Raw genomic sequence first — 13,177 nt, 5'->3', positions numbered from 1 at the left:
CACCTAAGAAAATCAATATCACTGTCTGAGCGGTTAACACTGACATTGAGATTTCTTGCTACTGGTAAGTGGTATAAAACAATTATTTAAAATAATTCAAAAACATTTTTTTTACTATTTATTTATAAAAATTGTACCAATATTAATTGTAAATAAATTATATTACAGGTGACAGGTATCAGTCATTAAGCTATTTGTTTCGGATTCCACCAACAACTATTTCTCGTATTATTCCAGAGGTGTGTGATGCTCTGTAATAGGAATTGAAAAATGATTATTTGAAGGTATGAGAAAATGTTAAATGTTGTCATAATATTGCGTTAAAGTAGTCTCATTTTGCGTTGGAGAAATCATCTGGCATATTACGAGAGTGCTCGATGAACCGGAGTACTCACTCAAATTACTTAGAGAGACTCGCATGTCGTCTTCCTCATTTGCGTCTAAAATAGATTTCTGAATCTTGAGTTTTCTTTTTTTTTCGGATATCTTCAGAGCGTATTCCTCTCAACTCTGCAGTAACACACTTCAAATACGTCCAATTGATCTTTCGGAGCTCGTAAACAAGTTAAAGTTTCATTCAGCAACTCATCATCCTTTTTAACTGAATCGGGTGCCCTTTTTCATGAGGTTTTGTAACAGAAGTCTGCCCAGGCCCAGAATTATCTTTTATCTCCTCATCATGATGGTCCTAAAAAAAATAAAATAACAAATTAAAATTAAATGATTTGTTCTTTTTTTTACAGATTCCTTGTACATCAGAGGAGTGGGAAAATGAAGCCAACGATTTGATGTTACTTGGAACTACCCAAATTGCATAGGAGCTATTGATGGAAAACATGTGGTAAAGAAGGCACTAGAAGATTCAGGAAGTCTATATTATAAATACAAGGAGACACAGAGTATTGTATTAATGGCTCTTGTGAATGCTGATTACAAATTTTTGTATATAGAAGTAGGATGTAATGGGAGAGTGTCAGACGGGGTTGTATATGCGAATTGTTCACTATCGGCATGTTTGGAAAACAACTCTTTGAATATACCCGAAGCAAAGCCATTACGTGGCCAGTCAATTCCGGTGCCATATGTCATTGTTGCCGATGACGCTTTTCCATTAAAAACCTACATTATGAAACCATTCCCTTTTAGAGACCAACCTGTTGAAAATCGTCTTTTTAGTTATAGACTTTCTCGAGCACGTCGCGTTGTAGAAAATGCATTTGGTTTGCTTTCTATGCGTTTTCGTTTTCTTAGAAAGCCAGTCGAACTATGTCCTCAAAAAGTAATAAAGCTTGTTCAAGCTGCTTGTGTGCTACGTAATTATTTAATTGAAAAAAAGTCGACCAGATATGTTTCTGAAGATGTTGGCGAGAGCCACTTTCACAAAATTCATTTTATCCATTACAACAAGCAGGCGCGAGAAATCCAACTTGCACAGCTTAGCAAGTACGCGAAAATGTTAAAACGTACTTTATGTCCAGAGCAGGTGAACTACGGTGGCAATATAAATATGCTTGATTTTTTTATTTATTAATTTTTATCTTATTTTGTCATATGATTTTTGTTATATGATTTTGTCAAATGTATCCTACAATAAAAATTTTAAATCACAATATGAATTTACTTTATTTACTTCCCAGCACATCTGTAATAATAACATCAGGGGCACTGCCAACACTGACAATTGAATCCTCTGTTGAATTTATCTGGATATTCATAAACTTGACAGCCTCAAAAAACTCCCACTTCGGTTTATACCTTTCATCTGCACCCTGACCACTTTTGAACTTTAATCAAATGCTCACTTAACTGGCATCTCAAATTATGAATTTTGTCTTTTACTGTTTTAACACCCAAATTTAAAGACATTGCTATTGTTTCCAAGTACTTATATTTCAGGTTTCAATTCCTATACTCCTTCAACCTGACATTCCACAATTCTGGACGATCCTCTACCATTTCAATTAATTGAAACACTTTATTTCTCTCCCAAACAAACTTTTCGCACTGTTCTTCATCACATAATGCTTCCATTTTCCAAAATAAAAAAAAAAAACTTTTCTTGGGAACACAAATAAACACATAGATAAATAACCTAACCTATCATACATAACCTAGCAAAGCAAAACACAAAAAACTGTACGTATAGTACAAAAAAATATCCAACAATTTGAATAATGCTAGAGTTAATAGCTAGAGCGTGGAAGTTGTGCAGAGACCCCTGTGTACACTGAATATCATTTGTGTAGCGAGATTGTCTACGGAGAGCGTAGAGTGACTTTCGCTAGAGAGCTCTAGTAGCTGTGTACACTATGGGACTCTACATAGAGCGCTCTATTAGTGCTCTAGCTAGAGCGACTCTAGCCCAAAACTCTACAGTGTATCGGCATCTTAAAACAAGCAGCATCTTAAATCATCTGTCTTTATGCATTCTTGTAAGGCGTGTTTTTCTGCGCATTTTGGACATCTAACCTCTCCACGACCCTGATCACGAACGTGTCCGAATCTCCAACATTTGTGGCATTGGATTACTTTTTTCACAAATGGGGTTACTGGGCATTTAACAGAGTGGATCGCTACTTTTTCTGGCAATTTTGTCCCTTTAAAAGTAAGTTTAACACATTGTGATTTGTATGTCTTATGATTTTCTTTTTTTGATCTTATACATTTTACTCCCACTATCGGATACTCGGATTCGATGAAATCTAAAGTTTCTTTCTCAGGTAATTCGCTATCAACGTCAAAAATGATTCCGGTCCGCACCGTTAAATATTTGGGGATCTACGCTCTTAGATTATTCCATTTGAAAAAATCATCATCTAATAATCTGTTAGCTGTCATACCATTACTTAAAATCAATTTCACTTTGTTTTTGCCAATTACTCTAATTTCTTCCAGATTTGTTTTCAAATTTGGCCATGCATCATGAATTTTTATTCCAAGTGTGATAGGATGCAGGCGTCCTATGTTATTATTATAAGATATTCTACGTATATTATATATGGTCCTTTACGCAACTGTCATATCGTAGTTTATACTGTTCGTAATTGTCGGGCATCATTTCGCTTTCTTTGTCATTATCTTTTGTTATTTTACTTAAGTCCTCACCACAATCATCAAATTGCATTACGTTATCTAACTCGTGAAAGTCATGCAACATTTTATCATTCTGATCATTTATTTCGGTATTACTTGACTGCGCACTAATATTTTCATTGGTCATTTCTTCATTGTTTGCATGGATTGTTTTTTTTTATTATTATTTACGATTTATTGGTTTTATAAACTAGTATATTAGCCATATACATGAGTTAATCTTATTTAAACATTTATACTTTATTACATCATATCTACACTATATCTTAAAGTCTTGTCTTACGTATATATCGTTGACTTATGTATATTTCATTTGATATAAGTATACAGAGCACCATATAATCTTATATCTGTCAACATTGTTATAAAATTAATTTGAAGGGAGATTTTTTGTTTTATTATTTCCTCCCATAGTTTTTGCCCTTTTCCCAACGCTCATACTCCATGATGATGTGCTCTGCATCCGCCCTAGTCGCTTCACCCAAGCAATAGCAACTAGGATCGATATCGATCTCAATTCTGCTTAGATGGAACGGAGCGTATGAATGATTAAGTCTTCATCTACATAGTGTAGCGTAAAACGGCCGACACTCCGTAAATCCGTCATACCATGGTTTGGCTGGAATTTTTCCTTGTATCATACCATAAAATCTACCTTTAATTCTTATAGATAACTGAAAATCCAATTGCCAAATGTTCCGTATGTTTGCTCTGTTAAATCTTTTTAACTTCCCGTAGGGCAAGTTATAGTAATCGCAAAAAAATCGAAAATGAAAATTTTTATATATCTTTACGTTTTAGAGATTTCTGAACATTTTGGCATACCTTAGAAAAAATGGATGTATGTGTGTATGTGTGTATGTATGTATGTATGTATGTATGTATGTATGTATGTATGTATGTACGTGTGTGTATGTATGTGCGGATACAAATTTTCGTCGACGATTTCGGGAACACGGATCAACCGATTTGAATAATTCAAAAAACATTCGATTTGTATTGATAAGGAGACGTGCTGATTAGTTTTTGGCGAAGGCAGGTCTAGCCGTTCCAAAGATACGGGGCAAAAAGTGCCAAAAATGGTACCTCCGTTTTTAAGAGAACAGAGCGTCCGATTTGAATAATTCAAAAAACATTTTACTTGTATTGACAAGATGTAAAATTGATCAAATTTTCATGAAGGCAGGTCTAGCGGTTTCGGAGATATAATGAAAAAAGTAAAAAAAAATGCCATTCGGCGGTTAAAAATGATCATTTGACGTATGCACATCAAATTATCAGATATTTTATAGAGATTTTAACAATAAGTATAATTTTTTTTTACATTTCTATGGGTTCCGTACCATTGCTTATGCGTTAGACGGCGGCGCGGCACTTGCGAGCTTTGACATTTCGTCTCTATGCAGTTCAAGCAATCGCACTTGCTTTGAAAAAAAGTTCAGAATTTCCAAAATATGTCAAAATGAAGAAAACATTTTTTTTTTAAAAAATTTTCGTTTTAAAAAAAAATGTTTTTTCTCAAAAAAAATTTTTTTTTTTCAAATAAAAAAATTTTTTTTTTCAAAAAAAGTAATTTTTTGTCAAATTTATAGTTTCTCAAAAATCTATTTTTTTTAAGTAAAATTTTTTCAAAAATGTTAATCGTTTTTAAAAAAATAATTTTTGGTACGGGAAGTTCCAGCAATTTGCCTTAAGGCACGATGCCCTAATTGCCTTAAGACAGAATTCCACTTACAGCTAGTTATGTCTCTATATGATATTCCATCCACAGCAACAATCCCTGTATTCATGGCATCTTTGGCACTGTTAACCGCCGCTTTGTTGCCAGCTATCCCAATATGGCTTCTTACCCATATAATGCGTAGCTCGCATTTTTTTATAATATCGCATGTATGACATTTAGTGTATCTATCGTTAATAATGACGGGTCCTTTCCCAACGACAACATGCCCTCAAGAGCAGACCTGCTATCGCTGATTATGACCGATTTCTTCACATTATGTTCATCAATATATTTTACGTACCTATTAATAGCGTACATTTTCGCTGTATATATTGACGCATCTTTATCTAGTCTATATTTTGTGAAGGAATTTGTCCCCTGATGGTAAAAGCACGCACCAACACTATCTGAATTCTTCGAACCATCTGTATAAAATATATCATACTCTTTAAATGTTTCATGTATACTTCCTTCGACCTCCATCCTACATTTATTGGTATCTCCGCTATAGTGCGCATTGGCGAAATCGATTTGAATTATATTTTTCAGATTAGAAGAAGTAACATTGTACTTGAAATGAAATCTTGAGGTTGCTGCCCAAGTTTGTAAGAGATTACATTTTTCTACCACTTCACGATACGCAATTACTGGTACAGGCCTCTTCCAATTTCTCCAGTATGGGCTGTTCAGTTCATTATTGGTCTGATTCACATTCTCTAATACTACGTTGTTAGCTTCAACATATAATGCATTGATAGGCGTGGAAAGCATGACCCCCAAACAAGACCTCAAAGCTTAGTTTTGGATTGTGTCTAGTTTGCTAAGTACACTTTTGGATGCATCGCCATATATGAAACTACCGTAATCCAACTTAGATAGTATTAATTGCTTGTATATTCTAAGAGAAATCTTAATATCAGCACCATAATTTATGTGATTCAGAAACCTGAGAATATTCAGTGCTTCTTCACATTTAGAAACTAGATAATCGATGTGTGGTTTCCACTTTAATTTATCATCAATGAATAGCCCGAGACATCTAATTGTAGGTTCAACCTTCAGAACATAATTGTTTATGCTGATATTATAGTCTGGATTTATAGACTTCCTATGTCTTGTAAAGAGGCTTATTGTACTTTTATTTTCTGACATTAAAAACCCTAACGATATGCACCAATTATGGAAGAGTTCTATTGTTTTATTCATTTTTCAATGGCCTCATTCAAAGTATGAGCCTTATGTAGAAGTATAATATCGTCCGCGTACAGCATAATTTTGACTTCCAGATCCGATTTGTATATTGTTACACCTGAGATTAATCGTGCGGTCTGATATGAGGTGGTCTATATGGAGAATAAATCTTCTTGGCATCTTGATATCAGACAGAATCTTCATTAATATAGGTATTTGAACGCAGTTATAGGCATTAACTAAGTCCACGTTTGCAGTAATCAGAAGACTATTTTTTGCTAAATTAATTTTGATTTCATACACTAAGGATGTGATAACGTCAATCGTGCCCTAATTATTACGAAAGCCTAACATACAACTCGGGAATATCTTGTTGCTTTCCGCCCACCATTCCAATCTTCTTTTGATCAGTCGTTCGTATTTTTTCGCTAAACATGAGGACAACGATATAGGACGATATGATTCTGCTCTTGAAGGATCTTTGCCTGGTTTAAGAATTGGAATTGTAATTATTTTTTTCCTGTTTCGGTGGTCCAAACTTCACTAAGAACCCGTAGTAACATATTCTTGCCAAAACTGGATAATTTACTCAACATTGGATAGTGAATATTGTCCGCACCCGGTGTAGTGTTCAAATTTGTGTTTAGTGGCAAAAGAAGCTCCTGCATTGCGAAAGGACCTTCCAGTACATTCATTTCTTGTGCGATTTGAATAATTACCTCATTCTGAATAAAGTGTTAATTTATTATTGTTAATTTAATATTGTTAAGGAAAAGGATTTTATTTGCACGACTCTATTTTTCAAAGCTTTTACTTTGTCCCAAATGTATTTAGATGAAGTTGATCTTGTAAAAGAATTACAAAATTCAATCCACTTGTCCCGTTTTTTCTTTTTGAACGTTATACGACATTTCGCTAAAATTCTTTTATATTTGATGTATATAGCCTAAACTGGAGGCCTTCTGTATTTTCTATTAGCTTCTAACTTCATCTTATTGAATTTCTCACACTCTTCATCCCACCAAGGCGTTGACAAATATCTATCTTTTTTACTGAAGTAAGGTCTTGATATGGGAATTGCTAACAAAACCGCCTGATTTATGCATTTAACAAACTTACCGTACGTAGCCGATGGATCTTTATCAAATATCAATTCTGACAATAACTTATCTGTCACTTGCTCATATTTCTTCCAGTGAGCATTTTTGATCTTCCAAATATGCCTGTTTCTAATAGTACTGTTATTCATATTTATCTTACTCAGTCCAATCCGAACTGATGTACTAAGGTGGTCCGATCCCAAAGTTTCATCTGTGACGTGCCGTTCCGCACTGAGCATCACTGATGGGTATATAGATAAATCTACCGCAGAAGGATTTCTGTCATTTCTTCTCAATAACGTAGGCGATCCGTCATTCTGAACACATAATCTCTCTGAGTTAATGGCTTTGCTTAAAATTATTCCATCATGATTATTATGAATGCTGCCAAAACTCGTATGATGCACATTGAAATCACCTGCAATTAGAAAAGGCGGCGATATGTTTCCGAATAATGTAGTCCAATAGGTAAGATTTGTTCTGTGTCCTGGAGCACAGTAAATCGCAAAAATATTAAACACAGTACCATTATTGACTATGATTTTGGCCCCACAAACTTGAATTTTTGTGTTGCTGTATATCTCGGTATTTATGGTTTCGGAACGTAGTCTACGGCAAATATATAAAGCTACACCTCCGAATCCATCGTCTCTATTGGTATGTGTTATAGAGTATCCGGATAAATCATATTTATATTCCTTTTTCATCCATGTTTCAGATAAAATTACAATATCAATTTGATTGGCTTACATATAGACCTCCAATTGCAACTTCCTTGAATATAGTGATCTAATGTTAATTTGAAAAATTTTGATCATAAGGATATATCTGAATATAAAATCGTTTATTGATTTTTTAAACACTATGCTAAGTAACATACCAATCAAAGAATACTACAAGCATAATACTCAATATTGTATAAGGTAATGACACTCATATTTACGGTTTACCAGATTCATAAATCACTATCATCTTTATCAAGTCTAAGTTGTGACCTCTCCATCCTTTTTAATATCTCAACTAATATTTTATAGTCTTCAGTATTGTTCGGCATATAAATCTGTTTAATGTTATCTATAAAATCTTCGAGTAAATCGATGGAACTATCTTGATTACCAATGATATTACTACTATCTTAATTACCAATGATATTACTACTATCTTCTTCCTGTTCATGTTCAGTGTTTGTTTTCAAGCGTTTACTTGGGTTATATTTGGGTTCGGTGCTATGTTTTTTAGTTGTTACTCGTTCATTTTCAATATTATTTTTCGATGGAAATTTTGGAATCGACCTAATTTTGTTTGAAGATTTGTGGTTAAACCTTTTTGGTTTATTGAACTGTATAGTATTAGTATACTCAGTTTCCCCTACTTCCTCTAAATCTGATAATATTTCGAATCTATTTTTGTCCAAATTGTTATCTGATTTGCCCGCATTACAACTCTGTTCTGTGTGAAAAACTGGAAAATCTCTATCCCAGTCAGTACTAGCATACTCTGTTCTCACTACTCTAGCATATTTATTTTGGTATAAAGCGTTTTTTGCTTCATGGAAGGCTATATTTTGCCATGCCATCATTTCTTTTATTAGTTTATTCTTTATTAATTCCGGTCACTCTTTGTTATTTGCAGGGTGGCTTCCTCTGCATAATGCACATTCCACTTTTTGCTCATTACATTCAACTACATTATGTTGGCCGGAACATTTCATGCATCTTTGATCTCCTTTACACTGTTCCTTTATATTATCAAATCTGCAGCATCTATAACATTGAACAATCTTTTGAATAAATGGTCTGACCGCATTTAACTGAATGGATTGCCACTTTGTTAGGTAACACTGTATCTTCAAACGTTATTTTAACACATTGTGATTTAACCTCCATTGCGTCAGTATTTTTTGCTTTCATACATAAGACTTCAAAGACAGGTATTTCGGATTCAATCGCGTCCAGAATTTCTTCTTCTGATAATTCAGCAAACACGTCAAATATTATACCTTGTCTGGTAAGTAAATATTTCGGGATATATGCTTTGAGATTTTTTTTTTTCAAAATCCTTTCATCTAGTATATTATTTGCAGTATTAGCATTTTTAAATGGCAATTTCACTTTGTTTTTCCCCGCAACTGAAACTTCAAACAAATGTGTTTTAAAGTGTGAACCTGAATTATGCATTGTGTTTCCTAACGCCATAGAGTGTAGACGACCTATATTTTTATCTATTGATTCGATTTATATTGAGTCAATATCTTCAAATCGATTTATATTGTTCAGAATCCTAATTTTATTTAATTTATTCACTTCATCTGAGACTGTAACTTCATTTTCATTAATATCATTAACTGCTTTATTATCATTTTTATTCGATTCAATATTTGTTTCAATTATTTCTTCGCTTACACTCACCACCTTCTTGTTTGTTTCACTGTTGGTTTGTTTTGATAATCCTTTTTCTCTTCTACTTGCTTTAGTTATACTGCCATTAGCTTTCTTGTCGCCTTTACCGATCTCTCTAATTTGATATCCACCACTTTTACAACTTAAACTTTTTTTCTTTAATTTATTCTCATTAGCGATCTTTTTACTTGAATTTTCACTCACTATATCACAGACTTCCATATCTACGTTTAATTTGTTTATGTAAGTGTTCGACGCTTCTGGTATCGTTGCTCCGATTGCAGAAACGCAGGTATTAGAATTCGGATCGGTCGGCCGGCCGCCCGTTCACAATAATATTTGTTATTTAATCGATGTGTACTCTTCGGCTGCTACACAAGAGTAGCAGCCGAAGTAGCCCAAAGAATTATTAATGAAGGAGAAGTTTATGTTTTCATCAATAAATCCGATTCGCTAATTTTATGTTTTCTCGACGTTTCAAGCCATTCTGAATCGAACGAGACCAAATTTGCAAAAGAATTTGCGTGTGTGTGTGTGTGTGAATTTAAAAACCATTCGATGTATCGCGATGAGGACTAGCGTTTATCGTTGTTTTGATATTTGTCAAAATTAGACCTTTTATCGACGTTTGCTTAAAAACGCCTTAACCGATTTCAGAAATTTAAAACCCATTTGATGTGTCCCAATGAGAATTATCGCTTTTCAGTTGTGTGCGACGATCGGCCGAGCCGTTCCTTTGAAATTTGGAAAAAATGTTGAATTTTTGGTCCACATTTAAGCTCATACTACTGAATCGATTTTAAAAAATCAAAAACTGTTCGAAAGATATTAGTTGGGAATGATTCTGATTAGTTTTAGGTGAAAATCTACCGAGCCGGTTTCTTGTAAGTCGTTGTTGAGAAAAAATTTGAGCCGATTTTTATGAAACTTTTTTTATGATATATATCATGGTCTTATACAACTTATTGAAATATTATGTCCTTACGACAAGTAGTTTAATTTTAAAAATTCATCAAAGTTTGAGAAATTAAGTAGTTTATTTTGACGTTTGTTAAAAGTAAAATTAGACCATTTACTAGGTATAACGATAGAGTACTTGACCTTAATAAACATACTAAATCATTAAAGTCCTACGGAAACTGGTTCAATTATAAAAATTATTGATTTTTGAAAATTTGCTTTTAGAAAATACTCAATACTACTGCTTCTTGCGTAGTCTTCTTATAGGCGGATTATCAAGCATGTGAGCCAAAGTTGCATTAGGATGATCGAGAATTTTAGCATGATGTCCAGTACTACAGTATCATTGATGACATCCACTACGAAAGGGATGTTGAGGTCATCATGTATGATTTTGTTGCTGACAAACCACGGGGCATTAGTAATCGCCCGTAGTGTTTTAGATTGTAATCGTTGAATAAGTCCCACATTTGATTTACTACAACATCCCCACAGTTGAATTCCATACGTCTACACAGGTTTAATTGTGGTCTTATATATTAGAAGTGTGGGTATCTTCCACATATATTTCGACTTGAATAACTCAAATATTATAATATAATATTATTTATTATATTAGATATTATTACATTGTTATATTAGATATATTTACATTGAAATTATAATTTATTATTTTTTTCTTCTGGCTGGCTACTGTCCGTGGTCCCAGGTCAGTAGTTGTTGACTCCTTGAAGTTGACCTGCGTTTCTGCAATCGGAGCAACGATACCAGAAGCGTCGAACACTTACATAAACAAATGGTTTGAATGGTTGAGATGAAAGAGGATTAGTCCGTGTTGCGCTATGCGTTAAATACCCTCAGCTACAAGGAGTGGTGATATCTAAAAGGTATATCGTGGTGCCATCTGGTGCAACATAGGCGGGTCCCACAAGCGGTGACACAATTGAAGTTGAGGCATAACTGGTGACTCTATCAGTTGTCAAACCTCTTATATAGATGAATTCCACATGAGTTTTCCGCGGAGACTGGAGGTCATGATAGGCGAAAATGAACTTTTCGGCCTGATCGTGTGAAGTAGTTGGTGATGATTGTTTGGTCTACTGGATCTGCTATGATGTAGGCTGATTTGATGCGATCGATGGACACCCGTGTATTGCCTTTCTGTGTTAGTATGTTTACTGTTTTATCATCTTTCTTAAGAACTTCGTATGAACCTTGATATGGTTGTTGGAGTGACTTCCTGATAGTATCGTCGCGGAGGAAAATATGCGTGCATGTTTGTAGGTCCTGAAAAATAAATGGTTTGTTGTTTGTGTGATTACTATATTTACTTGGTTGAAGATGCGCTACGTGTTGTCGAAGTCTCGAGAGTAGATCAGTCGGATGTCTTAAATTTTGAGAATTTTTATGTAATTCAAAATTTTCTCCAGGAAGGCGGAGTGGTTCACCATACACCATTTCAGCTGCTGATGTCTTGACATCAGGTTTGTAAGCGTTTCGAATGCCTAGAATTAGCGGAAGTGCTTCCAACCATGTGTTGTCTTTGTAACACATTATCGCAGCTTTGAGTTGTCGATGGAAGCGTTCTATTAGTCCGTTGGAACTTGGATGATAGATGATTCAAATTGAGTACCTCGATCCGTCGTTATTTTGATTGGAGCTCCAAAGCGGGATATCCAGCATGATAAAAATCCAACCGCTATTTCTTCTGCAGATATTCCTTGTAGTGGGTATACTTCTGGCCATTTGGTAAATCGATCAATGGCTGTCAGACAATATTTATAAGAGTTAACAGGAGGTAAACGACCAATTATATCGATGTGTACATGTGCAAATTTTGCTGTTGGCAAGGGAAATGTTCTAGGTGAGGTGCGTGTGCATGTCGTGTTATTTTTGACTTTTGACAATCTTGACAAGCTTTAGCCCAATCGTGACAGTTTTTCTGTATAGATGGCCATATGTACCGTGCAGTAATAAGACGCAAAGTTGCTCGTATCCCAGGGTGACTCAAACCATGTAATGAGTTAAATATTACTCTCCGCAGCGGTGCCGGTCGTGGTCGTGGCTGAGCCTTCGCCGTGCGCAAAACAACTTTATGTGTGTGCCTGGTACTGGAGTTTCTTCTAATTGTAGTTTGGTGTCTTGCATCAAAAGGCGTTTAAGTTCTGCATCATCTTTCTGGTGTTGTGCTAGGATTTCGAAATTAAGTAAATTATCTTTTGTAATGGCTTCGACTCGTGACAGTGTATCAGCTATGATATTTTTCTGGCCTCCGATGTACTTTATGTCTGTTGTAAACTGTGAAATAAAATTTAGATGGCTTATTTGAACTGGCGGAAGTTTTTCATGGCGTTGGGTGAATGCAAAAGTAATGGTTTGTGACCAGTGTGTGCATTGATGTGCTTCAAGGATGTGCCTGAAGTGCTGCACAGCAAGATATACCGCTAGCAATTCTCTGAAATAAGCTGGCCATGTCGATTGACGTGGAGTCAACTTTATAGAGAAGTATGCTAGGGGTTGCCATTTGTTTTCAACCAATTGTTGCAAACAGGCGCCTACTGCCTGCTGGGAAGCATCTGTAAATAATCCTAATTTAGCACCATGATTTGGATGTTGGAGTAGCGTTGCTTCCGTAAGTTTGTCTTTGCAGGATTGAAATGCTTTTTCTAGTTCTGGAGTCCAGGAGATAGATTTATTGCCTTTGATAGATG

At 34.8% G+C, this 13,177-nt stretch overlaps 2 protein-coding genes across 2 annotated transcripts; one reads left to right on the top strand and one right to left on the bottom strand.

The window, feature by feature from the left end:
• Positions 1-910: 910 nt before the first annotated feature.
• LOC113380708 lies at positions 911-1,531 on the top strand. Its single transcript, XM_026619846.1, has one exon. The coding sequence runs from the start codon at positions 911-913 to the stop codon at positions 1,529-1,531; it is 621 nt and encodes a 206-aa protein (XP_026475631.1).
• Positions 1,532-11,498: 9,967 nt separating this feature from the next.
• LOC113380707 lies at positions 11,499-12,020 on the bottom strand. The gene has a single exon (XM_026619845.1). The coding sequence runs from the start codon at positions 12,018-12,020 to the stop codon at positions 11,499-11,501; it is 522 nt and encodes a 173-aa protein (XP_026475630.1).
• Between the last annotated feature and the right edge of the window lie 1,157 nt (positions 12,021-13,177).

Source organism: Ctenocephalides felis, unplaced genomic scaffold, assembly GCF_003426905.1.
Source record: "Ctenocephalides felis isolate EL2017-DRISC unplaced genomic scaffold, ASM342690v1 CF-g0.4_SCAFFOLD_02327, whole genome shotgun sequence".
In the NCBI taxonomy this organism is placed as follows: Eukaryota; Metazoa; Arthropoda; class Insecta; order Siphonaptera; family Pulicidae; genus Ctenocephalides; species Ctenocephalides felis.
This window is presented reverse-complemented; position numbering and strand designations above follow the sequence as displayed.

Bases quoted from the DNA above. Each gene is read 5' to 3' on its own strand.
- LOC113380708 (XM_026619846.1), top strand. From the start codon at position 911: ATGGCTCTTGTGAATGCTGATTACAAATTTTTGTATATAGAAGTAGGA.
- LOC113380707 (XM_026619845.1), bottom strand. From the start codon at position 12,020: ATGTGTTACAAAGACAACACATGGTTGGAAGCACTTCCGCTAATTCTA.